This window comes from Myripristis murdjan, chromosome 24 (assembly GCF_902150065.1).
Source record: "Myripristis murdjan chromosome 24, fMyrMur1.1, whole genome shotgun sequence".
In the NCBI taxonomy this organism is placed as follows: Eukaryota; Metazoa; Chordata; class Actinopteri; order Holocentriformes; family Holocentridae; genus Myripristis; species Myripristis murdjan.
Window position 1 is genome coordinate 20012882 of NC_044003.1, and position 17355 is coordinate 20030236.

Here is a 17355-nt window from a genome sequence, read left to right on the forward strand (position 1 = left end):
ACATCATAGGAAAGACAGGAAGCAGAAAGATGATCCAAGAGGATGATTTCTCTTCCCAACTGACCTTGGTGCAAACAGGTGTTTTCTGCACTTGGCTGGAATGGATTGAGCGGTCTTGTTGCCAGGAGGAGCAGAGAGACAGAAAATGAGAGAAAGGGGGGTACAGGAGAGAAGGAAGGAGGGATAAAAAAAAAAGAAGAGACATGGAGATGAGAGCATACAGAGGGAAGATGTCCACTAGGGTCCAACCATCCATCCATTTATTTTCTACCACTTATCTGGAACCGGGTCACAGTGGTAGCAGCTGATGAGGGCAGCCCAGATGTTTCCCCTGCCACATCCTCCAGTCCCTCCTGGGAGATCCCAAGGCGTCTCCACAGCGTGTCCGGGGTCTGCCTCGTGTCTCCTTCCAGGTGGATGTGCCTGGAGGACTTTCACAGCAATGAACCCAGGAGGTGTCCTAATGATAGTAGATGCCCTGCTACCAGTTGTAGTACAAATTCAGAGCTGCATGGTTGACACATCACATACATAGACATGTCCTTAACCAGACTATACCTTTTAATGGTCAGCTTTTCCCAACATCACTTGGGTGGAAAGCAGGGAAACACCTTGCACACCCCCAGTTTATTACAGTGCAAAGACAGACACTCACCTTCATAATGTCCAATTTCCAGTCCATCTGACCTGCTTGTCTTTGGATGGTGGGTGGAGGAAACACATAAACCCAGGGAGAGCATGTAATCTCTACACAGAGGACTAGGATCAAGAATAGAACCTGGGTCTTTTCTGCAGCATGATAACAAGTCCTTGACAATGAGCCACCACACTGCCCCAAACACATTCAGGAAAATCACTTTCCCCAAAGTGACAGAGCCAATTCTTACTGTGTGTTAGTGAGGTGGCCTTACCCCAGTGTGGACTACAGGTTAAAAAGTGTGTGGAGAGAAGGGAGAGCTGGAGGCCCAAACAGAAAAGACAGTTCAGTTGCTGTACATCCATAACAGCACTTCCTGAAAGACCACAGTGACATCGTACAGCTACAGAGTGCAGTAATGTTCACATATGATGGATGACCAAAAACTACTGGAGACACTTGAGGGAGCCAAACAACAGATAAGGCAGGATTTTAGAACTTACATGCTTGGTTTGTGTCAAGTTGTTGGATAGGACTGGCCCGAAGATTGTTCTTGAGTAGGTATGCTCTGAATTTCCTTGGCATGGACTTAAAGATGAGGTCTGTATTACATTAAGTCATGAAATAAGATCAGGATTCTTGTGCAAATCGTGTCAATGAGTCTACAAGTCAGAGATCAGCCAACCCACCCAGCTCAAATTGTAGGCGATGACCCAAGGCAAGGCCAGATGTAACACAGCCAGCACTGACAGCGCCAGCAGTTATGAGACAATGAAACAGGTGTACTCTGTTATGATTAAAGCTGTGCCCTTCTTTGAACAGAGCCCATCTGAGGTACTTGTCTCTTTTTGCTGGGTGTGTGTGTGTGTGTCTGCAGAAAATGGGTGGAGCAGAGGATAGCAGACAGTCAGACAATAGTGATAGAAAAAAAACACATTTTAATCATACAGTACAACTTTATTCTGAGGCATGTGGCAACTTGAACATAACAGCATACTGCAAAATTTAACGCTAGCTCCCACAGATACCAAACAGTCAGGCAACGATTTTGAGCAGCTTTTAAAATGTAGCACATTTATTATGGTTGATGCAGTTGTGATCTCATCTCATCTAACAGTGAATCCAATATCACACTGCTGATGAAAATAACTGCCTGGAGAATGGACTGGCTAGCAAAATGTGACTTTCCAAACAAGGATAATTTCAACAATGCTTTAGTCCTGTGAGTTTGTCTCAACTATCATGAGTTGATCACAGCTGGAGACACAACTGGCCTCACTATTCCTCTTTTCCATTTCATCCAATAGCTGCTGCCTTGAACTCAGATCAATCTGTGTGCAATGTAGCTGTTATGAAAAAAGTTGAAAGATTAAAATAATTGCTTAGATCCAGTTTCCACAAGTTTTCTGACTGAGGTTGCTAGCCAGTAAACACCTTGTGGTTCTTGACTGACTAGTGCTGTAGACATTTTGCCAAGATGCGGGTCCTAAGTCTCAGCTCCTCTGATAATGCATTTCTGCTTCTTTAACAATAATAATAATAATTAATTTTATTTAGTGGTGCCTTTCATGACATTCAAGGTCTAACTATACTGATACAGCTGCCACTACAGTGGCTCAGGAAACACTCCAAGCCCACATAATTCTGCAGTGACACTGCACAGCCTGTATTGTTTGCAGCTCTGCAAGCGGCTCAACACGTGAGTGTAATTCCAAAAAAAGTGGCTAGATGTGTTTCTCACTTTGATCAACTGCTTGGATAGTCTGACTTGCATGGCTACCAATGCTTTCCTTTCTCATAATAACGGAGCAAAACAAAGTATTTTACTGTAAAATGAAAGATATGATCTGATGTGAATAAAACATTTTAACTGGTGAGTACAAAAAGAAAAACACGTAAACTTAGCACATATTCAGTCAGTCCGTACTGTTTCATGAAACATATTGAGGCACTTGGTCAACAAACACATCCCAAACATCAATTGCACAGGGACATAACATGTGGCAACGTGATACTGTTTACTACAGCTATAAAACATAGCCAGTATGACTATGGTTTATACCTTCAGGTTTGAGCCTATTTGTGATCAACACAAGCTTTCGGATGAGGGATTGGGGTTTATTGCAAGAGGAGGCACACTGGCTTCAGTTTTTGGCACGTTACACTCTGAGACAGAATTGCACTTCACTTTCAATGTCCTGTTAAAACAGTAGAGTTTCTTTGGAGAAACAGAAGATGCCCTCTCTCTCTTTGAGTTCTGCTTGCACTTTTTGACACTTTCCTCCCGTGTGACGGGAATACTTTCAAGCTTCTCCTGGTTGCCAGGGATTTTACAACAAGCATCCAATTGCGTTGTTGTTTCGATGGTTGTGGTGGACACATGACTGTCACCACAGCATTGGTCACTGTCTGTAGCCTTCTGTCTTTTATGACTGGTTGTGTGTGGTGCGGATGTTGTGGGTAATGTGCAGCCTAGGGAAGAGGAGGGAGAGAGGCCTTGAGTCTTAGGTTGTGTCTGGGGTGGGGTGCTAATATTTGTGCTAACACCAGGGCTTGAGGGTCTCACTTCAGCCCTATGGTTATCCTCTTGTCCCACAGACTCTAGGCTAGTAACTGGACTAGGAGCTGGACCAGAGTCTTGTTTGGAGGCCGACATTGTGGATCTCTGCTCCCTGGCCTGGCCAGCCTGGAGGCTTGCAGTGTGGACACAGTAGTTCCTGAGATGGCAGCTGTGGGCAGCTCCTTGCCTGGGAGTCATTACTCTGCCCTGGGAACAGTGGTGGAAATGAGCAGGGGGGCAGTGGACATAATGCATTCGGCACTCCATGTTTTTGTAAACTGGGTCCAGGGTTGTAGATAACAGGGCTGCATTTTGTTTGTTTTGTTTGCTTGGGTGGTTTCCTGAGAGGGGGAACAGCTGAGGGGTGGGAGAGGAGGAAGGCGAGTCCTGGGGAGGCTGAGTACAGGTGTGGGGGGTCCATTGTTGAGGCAGATGAGGAGGCGGGTCCCCACATGTGCAGTTAGTATTTTGAGAATACTGGCACCTGGATGGTGTGCTCAATGTGGCTACAAGTCCATTCTCAGGTCCAGCTCTCCCAGACTCAGCTTTGCTTTTATAAGGGGCATGTGAATAAGGAGTGGTTTGGTGATGAGGGGGTATTCCATTATACAGCTGAGTACACATCTCCTGCTCCTCTGTGGGCTTCTCCTCATTTCTATGACTAGATGCCAGGGGCTCTAACTCATAATGCTCCACCTCCCCACCCCTGCCATCCAGCTGGTACTTTCCCAGGCCAGAGCTCTTCCCTTGGGGTGTGGGGCTTGTGGTTGTGCCTTCAGAGAAGGCCTGACACTGGAGCTTTTTGGGCAGGGGTATCTGGCCACAGGTACCCTGGGGTCCCAAGCAGCGACACATGCACTGAAAGAAGAAGGTGGCAAAGGCCCAGCTGACGCACATGATCAGCATCATGAACGTGCCAAGCTGGGTGTACGCCAACACAGTCGAAGGCATCATCATTGCCCCAGCAACAAATGTTGTCAGTGCTGCCATGGCAATGGCAGAGCCCATGCGGCTGAGGGAGAATACCACCTTCCCTTCGCGGTCAGGCTCCGGGGCAAGCCGATAGGCCACACCGTAGTGGACAGCAAAATCCACTGACAGCCCCACAGCGACAGAGATAGTAACAGACTCCAACACATTAAGCTCCCAGCCCAGGAGGACCAGGGAGCCTACTGTGACAAAGATGGTCCCAGCAATCGACATGATGGCGTACAGGCTGATGATGACATTCCAGGTGGTCAGGAGCATGACGCTAAAAGCCACAGCCACTGACAGTGCCATGGCAACCAGTGTGCCATCTGACAGACTGTCCTGGAGGTCATAGAACTCCAGGTTGCTGACAAACCAGCCGTGGCTGAGGCCTGCTGGAGCATAAAGCAACTCCTCACTGATCCAGGCATCCACCTGAAACAGAATTCACAGTTACAGTCATAATCATGTGGCAGTGCAATCCTAATATGAATATAAAAATATGAATATAGACAAGTGATTTTCAGTCCAGCTTCTTAAAATACAGAGCCCTGCAGTTATTTTTAATGACCTGGTATACCTGGTAGTTATTTACATTAACATTGCATGGTCAGGGGCTGAACTGGCCCCGCGACACAAGGTGAACCTAATCAATCACCAAACATATTGACTATATCTTAGTAGAACGGTTCCAAGATCCATGTGCCTACTGGCAGCAGAAGTTTGGCTGTGTTATTGCAGAGGCTGGCACAGCAGGCAGTTAGTTAGTAAGTTCACATTTTGTTTTGATACTTTTAAATCAGAAAAAAAGTCAAGTTGTTGTGTGTACAGCTGCCAGAGTCAGTATTAAGCCCAAAAAGATCTGACATGTACATGTACCAAGAAGATATAACTGTGAATTAGTGCCAGACAGAAGATAGAAAGGGGGGAAATTAAGAGAAAATAAAACAAAACAACAATCCAAAAATAACAACATGAAAGCAAATACCAAAATATATTAGATATAAGGAAATACATTTTAGGTAGAGGATGTGGAGATGGTACTGAAATAGTGCAATATTACATAGGGCTGTATCTCTGTATGAAAGAGATTGTCATGCAACATGCAATAATAAATGTGACATGAAATTGCAAATACAAGAGACTCTACCTCACGGTAGAACTGGAACATCTTCTCATAGGCCAATGTGAAGAGGTAGGTGCTCTGGAATTCTAAAACGATAGCCCTGATGGTGTCATTTATGTCAAATCGAGGCCCAGGGGTCTTGCTGTCGAGATGGTAATTAGTGCTCCTATCCAGTTCCATGATGGCTCTCTTGATACACAACTCAAACACGTCCTGCTTGTATGGGAAGGTGGACTGGCTGCAGCAGGGGTAGACGGAGGCCTCCTCACAGTCCTGGTTCTCCATCCACTGATTAAAATGTAACAAGGTTAGAGTACTCTTTCCCTGGTGAAGCTCATTAAACAGTATTGCTATGTTTAAGACATGGAAATGTGTGCAAGGATGTTAGGCATTTTCCACGGTGTAAATCTAGCTGCTGGTCTACAAAACATCTCCATTAAACCCTATTAAACGCATAACTTATTAAAACAATTTTAAACTTGTCTGGGGCTAGTAAGAAGTCTTTCCATATATCTCCATGTTGAAATATACATCATAGGTACATAAAAATATAACAGATGAATGTTCAAAGTATATGTAAAGTTATGTTTTTAGCTGTACTGACCTGTTTGAATGTCTCAATGAAGCAACTGGTGAAGTCCTGCTCCTCTGACTGGAAGACAAAGCTCTGGTTCCTCAGCTTCTGGCAGAAGTTCAGGATCCATAACTGAGATGCTGGGCTGGCAATGTTGAAGGTGCTATCCAGCATCAGCTTGCCTTTATTTTTGGGGTTCAGGGGGTCCCCATTATCCACAGGGGTCACCCCCCAGATGATGGTGATTGGCATGTGGAGGTCCTCACCATGATGAACTCTCTCAAACATGAAAAGTTTCTTGTACTCTGAGTCGTAGCGCTCAAATGGATGAGAGGAGCGGAACACCTGAAATTCAGCAAGCTCAAGGGATGGGAGCTTCATCTTAGGATTGACACACACCACATAGGCCCCGCCCACTGTGATGGCAAGGAACCAAAAGAGCCAGAGGTAACGCAGCTTGATGACGATACAGGGCAAAACTTTCTCAAAGAAGATTCTAGATGCTTCAGATACAGTGAATAGGCATTTGTTGGCCTTCTGGCAAAGGCCAGCCCAGAAGATCCTGGTGCAGTAACCCCTTTGCTGATGTGGAGGCCTGGAGCAGGGGAACACGTTGGGCAGGTAGCGTTCATGGAGTACCACTACAGCTGGGAGCCAGGTCACCATAAGTATGTAGTTGACCAATATGGCGGTACCCGCGTAGACACCAAAACACCGTATGGCAGTGATGTTGCTGACATAATTGGCATAGAAAGCTGCGGCAGTGGTGAAACTGGTGACAAACATGGAGAGGGCGGCATGTTGCAAGGTGACGCTCACCGTCTCTGCCAACTCAGCATGAGGTTTATCAAACTTGGTATAGTTCCAGACATCGCAAAGCACGAATGCGTCGTCTGCACCAATGCCCACCAAGATGATGAGGGCCGTCAAGTTCATGAAGGGGAAGAACTCAAAGTTGAAGACCATGCGGTAGAGGAAGTAGGACACAATGAGTGAGCTGATGATTGCTATTATTGTCATTAGTGTGATGAAAACAGAATGTGTGTACACGCACATCACCAACAGGACAATTACTATGGCGATGGCAGGATACACAGTGTCCGTGAGGAGGTAGTCCTGGAACAAGTGGTGTTTGATGCCAAACTCTATCCCCGTAACTGTGGTGATGCCATCTGACGCGTTCCAATTCTCAAAATTGTCCAGGTAAATGTTCATCATGGACTCGCCTTTCTCTGTGGGGGAAAAGAGCATGCTGTACTTTAGGGCGGGCGGAGGGTAGTCTGTGTTCTTGGGATTGAGAAAGTCCTTGTCCACCAGGAAGTGAAGAATCTGGTAGACAGCATTGTACTTGGTGCACTTCCGAGGCACATTGGCACACTTAAGCTGGTCTTTCCGCCGCAAGGCCATGTCCCAGCAGTCAGGCCCCAGCGTGCCATTGTGGTAGTACTTGGCACATGAGCGCAGGATCTTGAGGGTGTGCGATACATCACGCTCGGTGATCTTCTGGCAGGAGGATCTGTTGGTGAGGACAGCAATGTAGTTGCCAAGTGTCCAGCTGGGGCAGCAGGAGGCATCATTGGTGCGCTGACAAAGGCTCCAATAATCACGGTGAGAGCGTACCTGGGTAGTGATGGAAAGAGTGCCAGAGATAGATAATAAATAAATGGACTAGTTATAAACAAAGAAGGGAACAGAAGGCAATACAAAAGTTAAGTTAGTTGGCTAATAACATAAAATCAGACAACTAGTTTACATAAATATGTAAGCAAATTAATATTTCACTAATTTATTCATTTGAAAAATGGATACACAACAAAAGGTATGTGGTCACTTATGTTGCAAGTGATGAGTGTTCAAACAAGGCAGCAATTGCTCTACTAGTCTGTTATACATAATGTGTCATAGGTACTTGTCAGCCATCTATTGTCATGCAAACAGAAGTAATTAATGAGATCCATTTCCATCTATATCTGTCTGGCATTATTAAAGAAGGGTTTTGTAACAAGTCCTCACGGGACTGAGTGACAATGAAGCAACAAAATGCCATGCATGTAAAAAATGTATATGCTTTTTTCTCTTAGTGCATTTGTGTTTTATCACCACATTTTTATCACACATGACTACAGCAGTGGCTTGTGCTGTTCTAAACACTTACCCTTGTGTTGTCCAAATTGCACATGGACTTGATGGCCTGTATACTCCACAAGTTCTTCCCCTCTGCTGATGCAAATACCAGTCTGGAATAACTGTCACCTTCATAAAGAATAAAACTGGGTAAATGTCATTGGACACTTGTAATTATTGCATCCTCAATAGACTACTGTGCTTTTTGCTGTTCAAGGGAGGAAAATAAAATTTTATAGAACTACAGAGAAAAATGAGACAAAACACAGTTTGCGGACTCTACTCTTCAGTGTGCCTCTTGTTTGACAGCAGGAGGCTCTGCTGAATTTGATCTACAGCAACAAAAGTGAAGCCTTTTTTTCCTACACTGGCACAGTCCTGAAACCAAGTGAAGGGTGGAGACTTTTGTCTGATATGTGACTACCAGAATGCTGACATCAATAATGAGGTGGAACAGAGCGAGGAATTAGCTATTTGGTCCTCAGCTGGTCCACGTGGAAAACAAGTGGTCAGTACCTGCACTGAAACCTGGCTTATATGTTACAGGAGAGGGGAGTGGAATGAGAGTGGAAATAACAGATTACAGAGAGCCTTTTGCTGATGTTCTTGCCATCTACTGTTTTACCAAGTATCTGTATTGAGCTTGATTGGTGCACTTCTACCTCTAAAAGGTGCTTCTAACTTATGTAAATACAGGTTTATCTTAAGCATGACTATGCTGTTATCATCCTTGAACAAGTTGTACCTGGCACATCACAGAAGAACTCTTTACTGAAGTCCCACTCTGCCTGGCGCTTGTCTCTGTCAAATTGGTCCTCAGGCCACCTCGTCTCTTGGTGACTACGAAAAAACAGAGGAAAACTGGTACACCTGCATGTTTTACTCAGTCAGGCATTATGGGATCAATAGATCATAAAAAAAGAATAAGGAAATGGTAAAAATAATATACACTAAAAATGAATACAGGCTGAGTGAATTAAAAAAAAAAAAAAAAAATCAAAGATTCTTGATAGACCTGAAATATGACATCTATTCATTCATGAATTCATTACTATCATTATCATCAAATTCACTACATATTACTTCAGTTAAGCTTAGCTCATTAGCACATTAAAATAATCAATTTTAAACACTGTATGTATGAAGAGCTAAAGTGACAAAAACTAATTTAGAAACTTGTATTTAACTGACAACTTTGTTTTCTACGGAGCCCCTTAAGGGAGATGTGGGGAAAAAATTTTGTAGGGTAAAAAAAAAAAAATGGGGTGGGGAAAAAAAAAACAAGAAAAAAAAAACTGCGAGGGACATATGGGAAAAATTTTTGTAGGGTAAAAAAAAAGTGGGGTGGGAAAAATAAGATGAAAAAAAAAACTGCGAGAGGGACATGTGGGAAAATTTTTGTAGGGAAAAAAAAAGTGGGGTGGGAAAAAAAAAGACGATTTTTTTTTTTTTTAACTTTTTCTATAAAAGTCCGGGAAACACAACAGACACAACAATGGAGTGGCATGGAGTCACGGAGTGGGAGAGGGAAGTTTACTGAGTTGTATTTACCGGTGTTGATTAGTTGTGTTCAACGTTGGCAAAAAGGGAGTCAAGGAGGACGATTTGGAGCGTTTCCTGCATTTGAGAGAGGTCCCACAAGAGGACATTATGCGGATGAAGAGAGACAAGGTGGGCATAACATTCATTCAGTAACTCAATGTAGCAATACAGAGTTTAAGGTAAGCTAATGCTCACGCTCATTATGCCTTATCATAGAGCCCATAAAACGTTATGCTAGTGCTGCAACCCTAACGTAACGTTGTTGGGCTTTTACGCATTATTAACGTGTTATTTTACTTTGCTGTAGAACTACGTTTCTTTTATCTCGCCATGGTAATTGTGGACGCCATGGCTAGTGGTGAATAGGCTACGGTGGGAGCTGGTCTAATGAAATATTACACGAAACTACATCGTAGCCAGATTTATCAGTGATGTAATGGACTTTGTGCGAAGTCGACCAGAGGCCTGTATCACGAAGCGGGATTAAGGCATTAGCGAGATAACTGCAGGCTAAACTCCAGATTTTCTGTATCACAAAGCTGGTTCACCTCTGATCGGGATAAGAAACCTGTCCTAATCCTATCCTGAAAGTTAGCCTGCCCCGGAGCAGGCTAGCTTTCAGGATAGGATCCTTGAATCCTTCATAAAGCACCGCCCCGCGGCCAATCAGCTGTTTGCCAAAACATGGCCTGTCCAATCATTGAGGATCCCCTTGAACAACGAGTCCAAATGATGAGAGCATTATGGCGTGAAAGGATTTTCCTGGACCAATCAAATCCGTTAGATTTTGCTGACTTTCTGTATGAGAGAGAGGATGTAATACTGATGTGAAGCAGCACTTCAGCCTGGCTAACAGCTGCTGCTGTACAGAGCTGACACTCTGTAGGAGAGAAAAACAGAAATGAGAGATCATTCAAGGAAATTTGATAATTAAAAGTAAATTAAAAATATTTTTAGAGGCGTTTCACAACATTTTACGGACATTTAAAATGGCACAATTAATTAGCTCTAAATATTTTTGGGGGGCAAATTATTCCTGGGTGAGAGAATGGGCCTGATTGACAGCTCACTGATGCAAATGTGAAAAAGGATCATTTGTACCCTTCATTCAAGAGGGCGAGTCGGCCTTTATAGTTGCCTTTTGTTCCTGTTCTAACGCAGCTCAGTATCTGATTTTATTCGGGCTATCAACCTGATGTGCTGACGTGAATTTTGGCGTCCGCTTTATTTTATTATAGCCTGTATAACAGGCAGTCGGCAATACATTGCCAAGCATTCTGCCTTCTCTTGGCCATGACATTCGATTTAGTGTGTAAATTTTGTTTTTCCTCCTCATACTTTTCCAGTATAACACACTACTCCTCCGCTGTGAAACATGCTGTGCGTTTTTCCTTGTCGCTCATGTTTGTGATTGGTCGGCTGCCTCGGAACCCGTCCCTTATACGTGTGCGTTCACGGCTCTTGATGAGACAAACCTGGATCACGTGAGCGAGTTGATAACCAGTGTCGTGATACGGGTTATCCCTGATCACCATGATCTCGATTAGTGTAGCCGGATAGGTCTGAGCAATCCACGGAAAACTGAGCTTGCTTCGTGATACAGGCCTCTGCTTTCTATCTGCATCTCTGTTGTTACTGTAACACCTGCTGAGTCCACGTGCATTGGAACAATGCAGTAACACTATTTTGAAAGGAGAGGGTCATGACCTTGGATCAGTATTTATCGCTCATGTTCAAAGCAAGTATCTTAAATATTTATGTTTACAGGTTGACAAGGCAGTGTTACGCATAATGACGGACGAGCAAATGGCCAATTACATCAAATCTTATGGTGATAAGTGCAGTGCCAATAAGGAGACTCTTTTGCAGAGACTAATAGATACAATTGGAACAAGAAAAATGAAATCAAAAACAAAAAAGAGCACTGTCTAGTGCGGCAAGTGTGTCCCAAAGCACAAGTCGTGTGATGGCAAGAGGAAGAAATACTTCAGCAGAAAAGACCTCCAGGAAGATTGAAATTGGATGACTTCATTATGGCAAGAATGAATACCAGCAAGTCAGGACCAGGAATGAGGAACAAGACATGCAAATGTCGAAAAGACAACAACTGTTGCTCAGATTTTGGAAATGGGAAAGGAGCTATTTTTCCCAGATGGGTGCTCAACAAAGGGGCAAGCTGATGATTTTACGTTTGACGTCTGTGATTTTAAAGGAAACAAAGTACAGTTAGATGATACTGTTGGCACACTGTATGAACAAACAAAACTGAAACTGCTAAGATTTTACATTTGCACAAAAGACCTTTAGTCACAGCCGACTGAAGGTGGATCTCACATTCCTACAGAAGATTTGATCACGGATCTGCAGGATCATAGACAGTCAGTGACAGAATAAATCAAGTTTGTGGTAGTAGCAAATATATTTCTAATGAATAAAATTATGATAACGACTGGGGAAGATGCAAAGAATTAGCTTGAAGATCATAATTTTTTTTTTTTTTTTAAATAAAGTTTTGGGTCACTGTATTTGTATAGGCTTTACTGGTTTAATAGACTTTAGTGGAGTGACTTTGAGCCATATGTTTTTTGCACACCATTTAATATTACATGTGTCAAAAGAGTTTCTTGCTATGACTTCATTTGTTACTGCTGACAACAACTTTAAAACCTTCTGATTTTCATTTGTTTACAGATGCAACACAGATCCAAAAGACAAAGAGCAGTGTCTGAGACTGTGACAGCACAAGGTCCAGGTCAATCACATCCCTCTCAGTCGACCCCAACAGGCCAAAGGCAGGGCACAAACACAGCCTTACCAGATCCCTTGTTTGAAACTTGAATTACCAGCTACATACACCTCTTACCCTGAACTCCGAACTGAGTTAGACAACATCCTCTCCAGTAACTACTTAGAAATGGACATCCTTAAAACTTGAGAGCAGTCTTGATCAGGCATGAGAGGATCAGGCCTCATATTGCTGATTATATTTTATTTATGTATTTATTTTTCGTCTGTTTTTGTTGTTTGAAACATCTGATGCACTGAAATGTGTGCTGAGCAGTCTGCAGTTCTATTGGTGGAATACTACACAACTTCACATTTTTAATTTTTTAAGATACTCTGAAGATGACTGCAGCTTTCATTTCCATAATTTTGAGCCGAACCCAGCTTCAAGGCTAAACTGTTTACTGAAAACAACGTTACAATGTTAGTTGTCCATGACTGGCAGAATTGTTTAATTGTTGATGTTAAGGTGGTTGGTTGGGTATTCAAAAAACAATAATAACAGCTTGTAAGTTAATGCTGAGATACCAATTTTTTTTATTAGAATGGTACTGTTTACCTAATCTGCAAGCTGATTTATCTTGTGTAAAAATGTGGCCTAAAAACACCAGCTTCTAACTATAACCCCTAGTATGCTCAATTGGCCTTGAGAATGATAATGCAATATTTCCATTATATTACATCAATTTACTGCCACCGCATTATAATTTTATGCCATCACAGGTATTTCAATAGAATGTGTGTTTTGCGAGATCTTGCAAAACTTTAATAGAAAAAGTTAAAAAAATAATAATAATATTAATTCCCAGCCCACTTTTTTTTACCCTACAAATTTTTTTCGTGCATGTCCGTCTCGCAAAGTTTTTTTTTGTCTTTTTTTCCCACCCCACTTTTTTTTTACTCTACAAAAACTTTTCCCGCATGTCCCTCTTGCAAAGTTTTTTTTCTTTTTTTTCCCACCTCACTTTTTTTTTTAACCCTACAAAATTTCCCCCCACATGTCCCCTAAGGGGCTCTGTAGTTTTCTCTCATGATGTTGCTGCACTGTGAATTTGTTCGCTCAGCATCCAGTACAGTTTCTGAACTTCACTGAGCTGTGACTATTAATTAACTGAAGTTAATGAGCTGTAAATATTAATGCAGTAATCAGCCACTGAATGGTGTCTTCCTTTTAAATATAATAATAATTTAGCTCTTTGTATTTTATAGCATGTGGTAGGTTTGTTGAGAGAAGTTCTAGAAATACAAACTGTTCAATACTATCATAAGTTATAAAAGAAAAAAAAAAGTACTTTGATGAAACAATCCCTTGAAGAAGAAAAAGGGTGGTGGTTATTCTAATTAAAACAAACCCCTGGCAACTTAAGACAATCAAGTCTCTGTTGCATGATCTCATAATTGACCAAATGGTGAACAGATATGTTCTTGTGTCTGAGGTGGAGGGTCAGCGTGACGCAAAACCAAGGAGGCAGATCTGAAGCTCAGTGGTGAAAAAGGAGCAGCAAAAAGGGGAATGACTGAACCCGCTATCATACTGTTATCATGATTGTAATGATCATAATAGTGGCTCTGATTGAGCAGGGGCCTGAGGGAGGGTGTGCAGACTAGCCTTGATTGTGTATCCAAAGTATGTATGTGTGTGCGCGTGTTGGCGTGCAAAGATTACGGTAGTGCCAGGTCTTCTGCATAATGTAGTGTCTATTTACCATTGTGTGTGAGCAAAGAAGGATTATAGTGGAGACAGGTCTTTGCTTTGTGTGCATTTATGTGTGCGTGTGTGTGAGTTTTAGGGGCCACATCCTCTCCTAGAAACAGGAAGAGTAATCAGGTCCACCTGTCAGAGGGAGAGACTGAGGGGCTGACAGACAGAGGGATGAGGCAGGGAAGTGTGCTGACAGCTAGGGAGAGCTGCAGCAGAGGCCTCTCAAACACATTACGCACATAAGCACACAATTACATCTGCAGACAGACACGTGCAGCGAGACACAAAGACCGCCTGACAACCACAGAAACGCAGCGGGAGAGATGGAAGGAGAGATGCAGACAGAAAGTCATAGGCTATGTTCACAATGTAGCTAGAAGTTTAAGAGATTGTTTTTTTCCCCCCGACATGTGACACAAATCTCATGTTTTTTTAATCTGTACAAACAGCAAAAACTTGCATTGAGTCACTTTTTTTTTTTTTTTCCATTTTGATATGAACCACATGGCTGGAGGATACAAAATGGGATCACAAGGCATGCGGTCCAGATGCATTTTGCATTTTCACATTCAAATCAGGATTTCTCTGCGTTAAAATTCCATTACAATAAAGTACATCTCATTCATCTAAGGCAACTTTAATAATTTTGGTGACAATGGCACTGTGGCTGAGCCAGTGTTAGCACTGAGGACAATGGGGCAGAGACTGCCAAATAACTGACTTCATTTGCATTTGGGGACATCACAACTTCGTCAAACTCAAGGCACATATAATAAACAAAATGTGCTCACAACAAGCAGATGAAGGGTAAAAAATAGATGGGCTCCTATGGTTACTTTATATTGCATGTTTCTTTTCAAAATCACTGTCATTTCATAGCAGTACTGGACAGGGGTTTTCATCCTGCAATAGATATAATCAGTCATCCAAATAAGTTGGACATAAGCAGAAATTTGAAATTGAGCATGAAGGTCTGCGGTTTGAACATAGCTAATGAGACACAGAGAGACAGACAGACAGACAGACAGAGAAAAACATGTGAAGACCTGCTCTTGATTACTGAACAGACTCTCCCAGTGACAGGAGACAGGGGATGACCCTGTGGATGGATAGATCTTCATTTCTTTCCCTGTCTCTTTCAGAAGGGGATTGAGAGTTTTCAGAATGTCTGTCAACAATATTCTTCCCTTCCTCGCTCTCATCACTGCCTTCATCCTTCATCTGCAGGGTTAGCCTCCCCCGACCCCCGCTGCCTGCTGACCATCTTCTCTTTTGACAGCCAGAGAGCAAGTTCATAGAGACAAAAAACATATAGCAAGGCAAGAAACTGAAAGTTGCTTTCTTCTGCCAGCTAGGCGTTGTCAGGAGTTGATTTTTTTTTTTTTACTTTTTTAACCGTCAAAGATGTTTCTTCCCCCCAGAGTGAAAGGGGAAAAAACTCACTGTGGACAATCTGACAACATATCAAAAAAAAAAAAAAAAAAAGTTAAAAGCTAAAGTGGCAAGCTACCAATCATTTACTGAGGATAGGTGTCAAGTTATTCAAAGGGTAGACGTCATTTTGGAACAAAACTCAACTGTGTGTGTGTGTGTATTTACTTTTTAGCCTGCTCATCAGCGTATTTGAAGGGGTAGTTTGCCAGCGTGGCTTTGTAGCCTGTGTTCTTCACCATATTGTTCCATGTGACCAGTCGCTGGCCTATGGCTGTCCCCCGAGGCTCGAAACCCTTGTGCAGAGAAGGAGAGGAAAATTATTTTTATGTCATGCAAGGAAGTAACAAGTAAGGACTATGCACATCTAGTAAGGCTGTAGATATGTTGTAGTTGTGAAATGGAAAAATTCAGTTTCAAAATGCATTCTCTATTTACATAAACATAACACAACATGCATTTGTTGCTTAGAAAGAGCGCAAAAGACAGCAGGCTCCTGGATGGAGGCTGCTTGGTTGTCCTGGCCAATTCCACAGAGGGCAACACACACAGAGGAATGTTTTTCTGGGAAGAAGAAAGACTGGCATTCGGACACTTTCCCTTCTAGTAGTCATAAAACCAGTGATGTGACCTTCTTTGTGCACCTTTGCTATTATATTTGGTACTCACCAGTAGAGGGTCAGAGAAATCAGGCAGGTCGGGCACCAGGATGCCCACCAGGGCGCACACCACAATGAGCACAGTGCACACACCCAGCACCACCACAGGCCAATCAGCTATCAGCTCAGCATAGCTAGGGAACAAGGAAATGGCCGCTCAGTTAGTGAACTCATTGATACAAAACAGGACCTGAATTAGCAGTTTATTCCAAGTTTCTGAGACGGAGAGACATGATCTACGACCAAGTGAGGCCAGATGGATGAGCAAAACTATACAGAGCTAAACCAGACTAATACCCATGATAAATCGGTCAATACAATACACACTGTAAAACTACCAATGCCAGATACTTGTAAGCATATTTATGCTAATCTACTGCCTGAGTTTATTAAACACTGCACGCCATCTGGATTTGGTCAGATTCCCTTTCACGTATCAAATGAGGAAAAACTCAAAAACTGAAAAGGGGAAGGGAAGGGAAATCAATTTGTAACAATATGGGATAACTTTGTCCCAAAATTATGGGAGACTAAAAGGTAATGTGAGAAGGAAATATTAAATTTAAGATGTAATGCGTCTGTTGTATGCTGAGGGAATTTACCCGATTAGTATTACTGTTAATAGCTGACTCAGGGTTTGCACTGACAGTCTGGACCGCTAAACACACACCACAGTGGTGATGTTATACCTAAAACTTCTGTAAATGCTGGGCAAAACCTTAATCCCTGCTAGACCTGACCCCTGGATGAGGCTGAGAGAGCAGAGTTTACTGCAGAGCCGTGAGCAACAGAGGATCCAAGGTGCTGCTTAACAGAGGCCAGGTACAGAGCGGGACACAGGACTCCCATCGATAACTCTGATGACTCAACGCTGAGGAATGACAGCTCGGCAGGAGGAGTGATGGATGGATGATGGTCAGGAGGAGGAGACGGATAAAGCTTTTACAATCCAGCATATCAACAGAAGTAAAAACATTTTTGGCAGGTCTTACCTTTTGGGGAATCGAAAGGGCCTTGCAGGGCTGAAAAACAAAAAGAGGGAGATAAATCAGGATTTGGAATTCAAAGCAAAAGCCAATCAAAAACAGATTTGCCCCGACGTTTGAGTGAGTGTACATGTTTTCTTCATGAATTGATTTTTTTTCTTTTTTTCCCCTCATGGAAGCACACAATTTGTGTGTGGGACAACTGAGTACATTGAAACTGACATTGCTGTCAGATCCACTTTCCATTTTACTTATCAAATT

The 17355-nt window shown here is 42.7% G+C and overlaps 1 protein-coding gene across 3 annotated transcripts in view; it reads right to left on the reverse strand.

The window, feature by feature from the left end:
* Nucleotides 1–1555: 1555 nt before the first annotated feature.
* Nucleotides 1556–17355, reverse strand: part of disp1 (dispatched homolog 1 (Drosophila)) — a 96610-nt gene continuing 80810 nt past the window's right edge. For 2 of the 3 annotated variants that reach the window (XM_030047004.1, XM_030047005.1), the window contains 9 exons: nucleotides 17101–17130; nucleotides 16119–16242; nucleotides 15618–15745; nucleotides 9542–9607; nucleotides 8736–8830; nucleotides 8022–8119; nucleotides 5897–7486; nucleotides 5317–5580; nucleotides 1556–4601 (listed from right to left, as the gene is read on the reverse strand). In XM_030047004.1, the coding sequence (XP_029902864.1) occupies nucleotides 2724–4601; nucleotides 5317–5580; nucleotides 5897–7486; nucleotides 8022–8119; nucleotides 8736–8830; nucleotides 9542–9607; nucleotides 15618–15745; nucleotides 16119–16242; nucleotides 17101–17130 (4273 nt within the window). In that variant the 3' untranslated portion in view covers nucleotides 1556–2723. The remainder of the gene's footprint in view (nucleotides 4602–5316; nucleotides 5581–5896; nucleotides 7487–8021; nucleotides 8120–8735; nucleotides 8831–9541; nucleotides 9608–15617; nucleotides 15746–16118; nucleotides 16243–17100; nucleotides 17131–17355) is intronic. The other variant, XM_030047006.1, reaches the window with a different exon arrangement.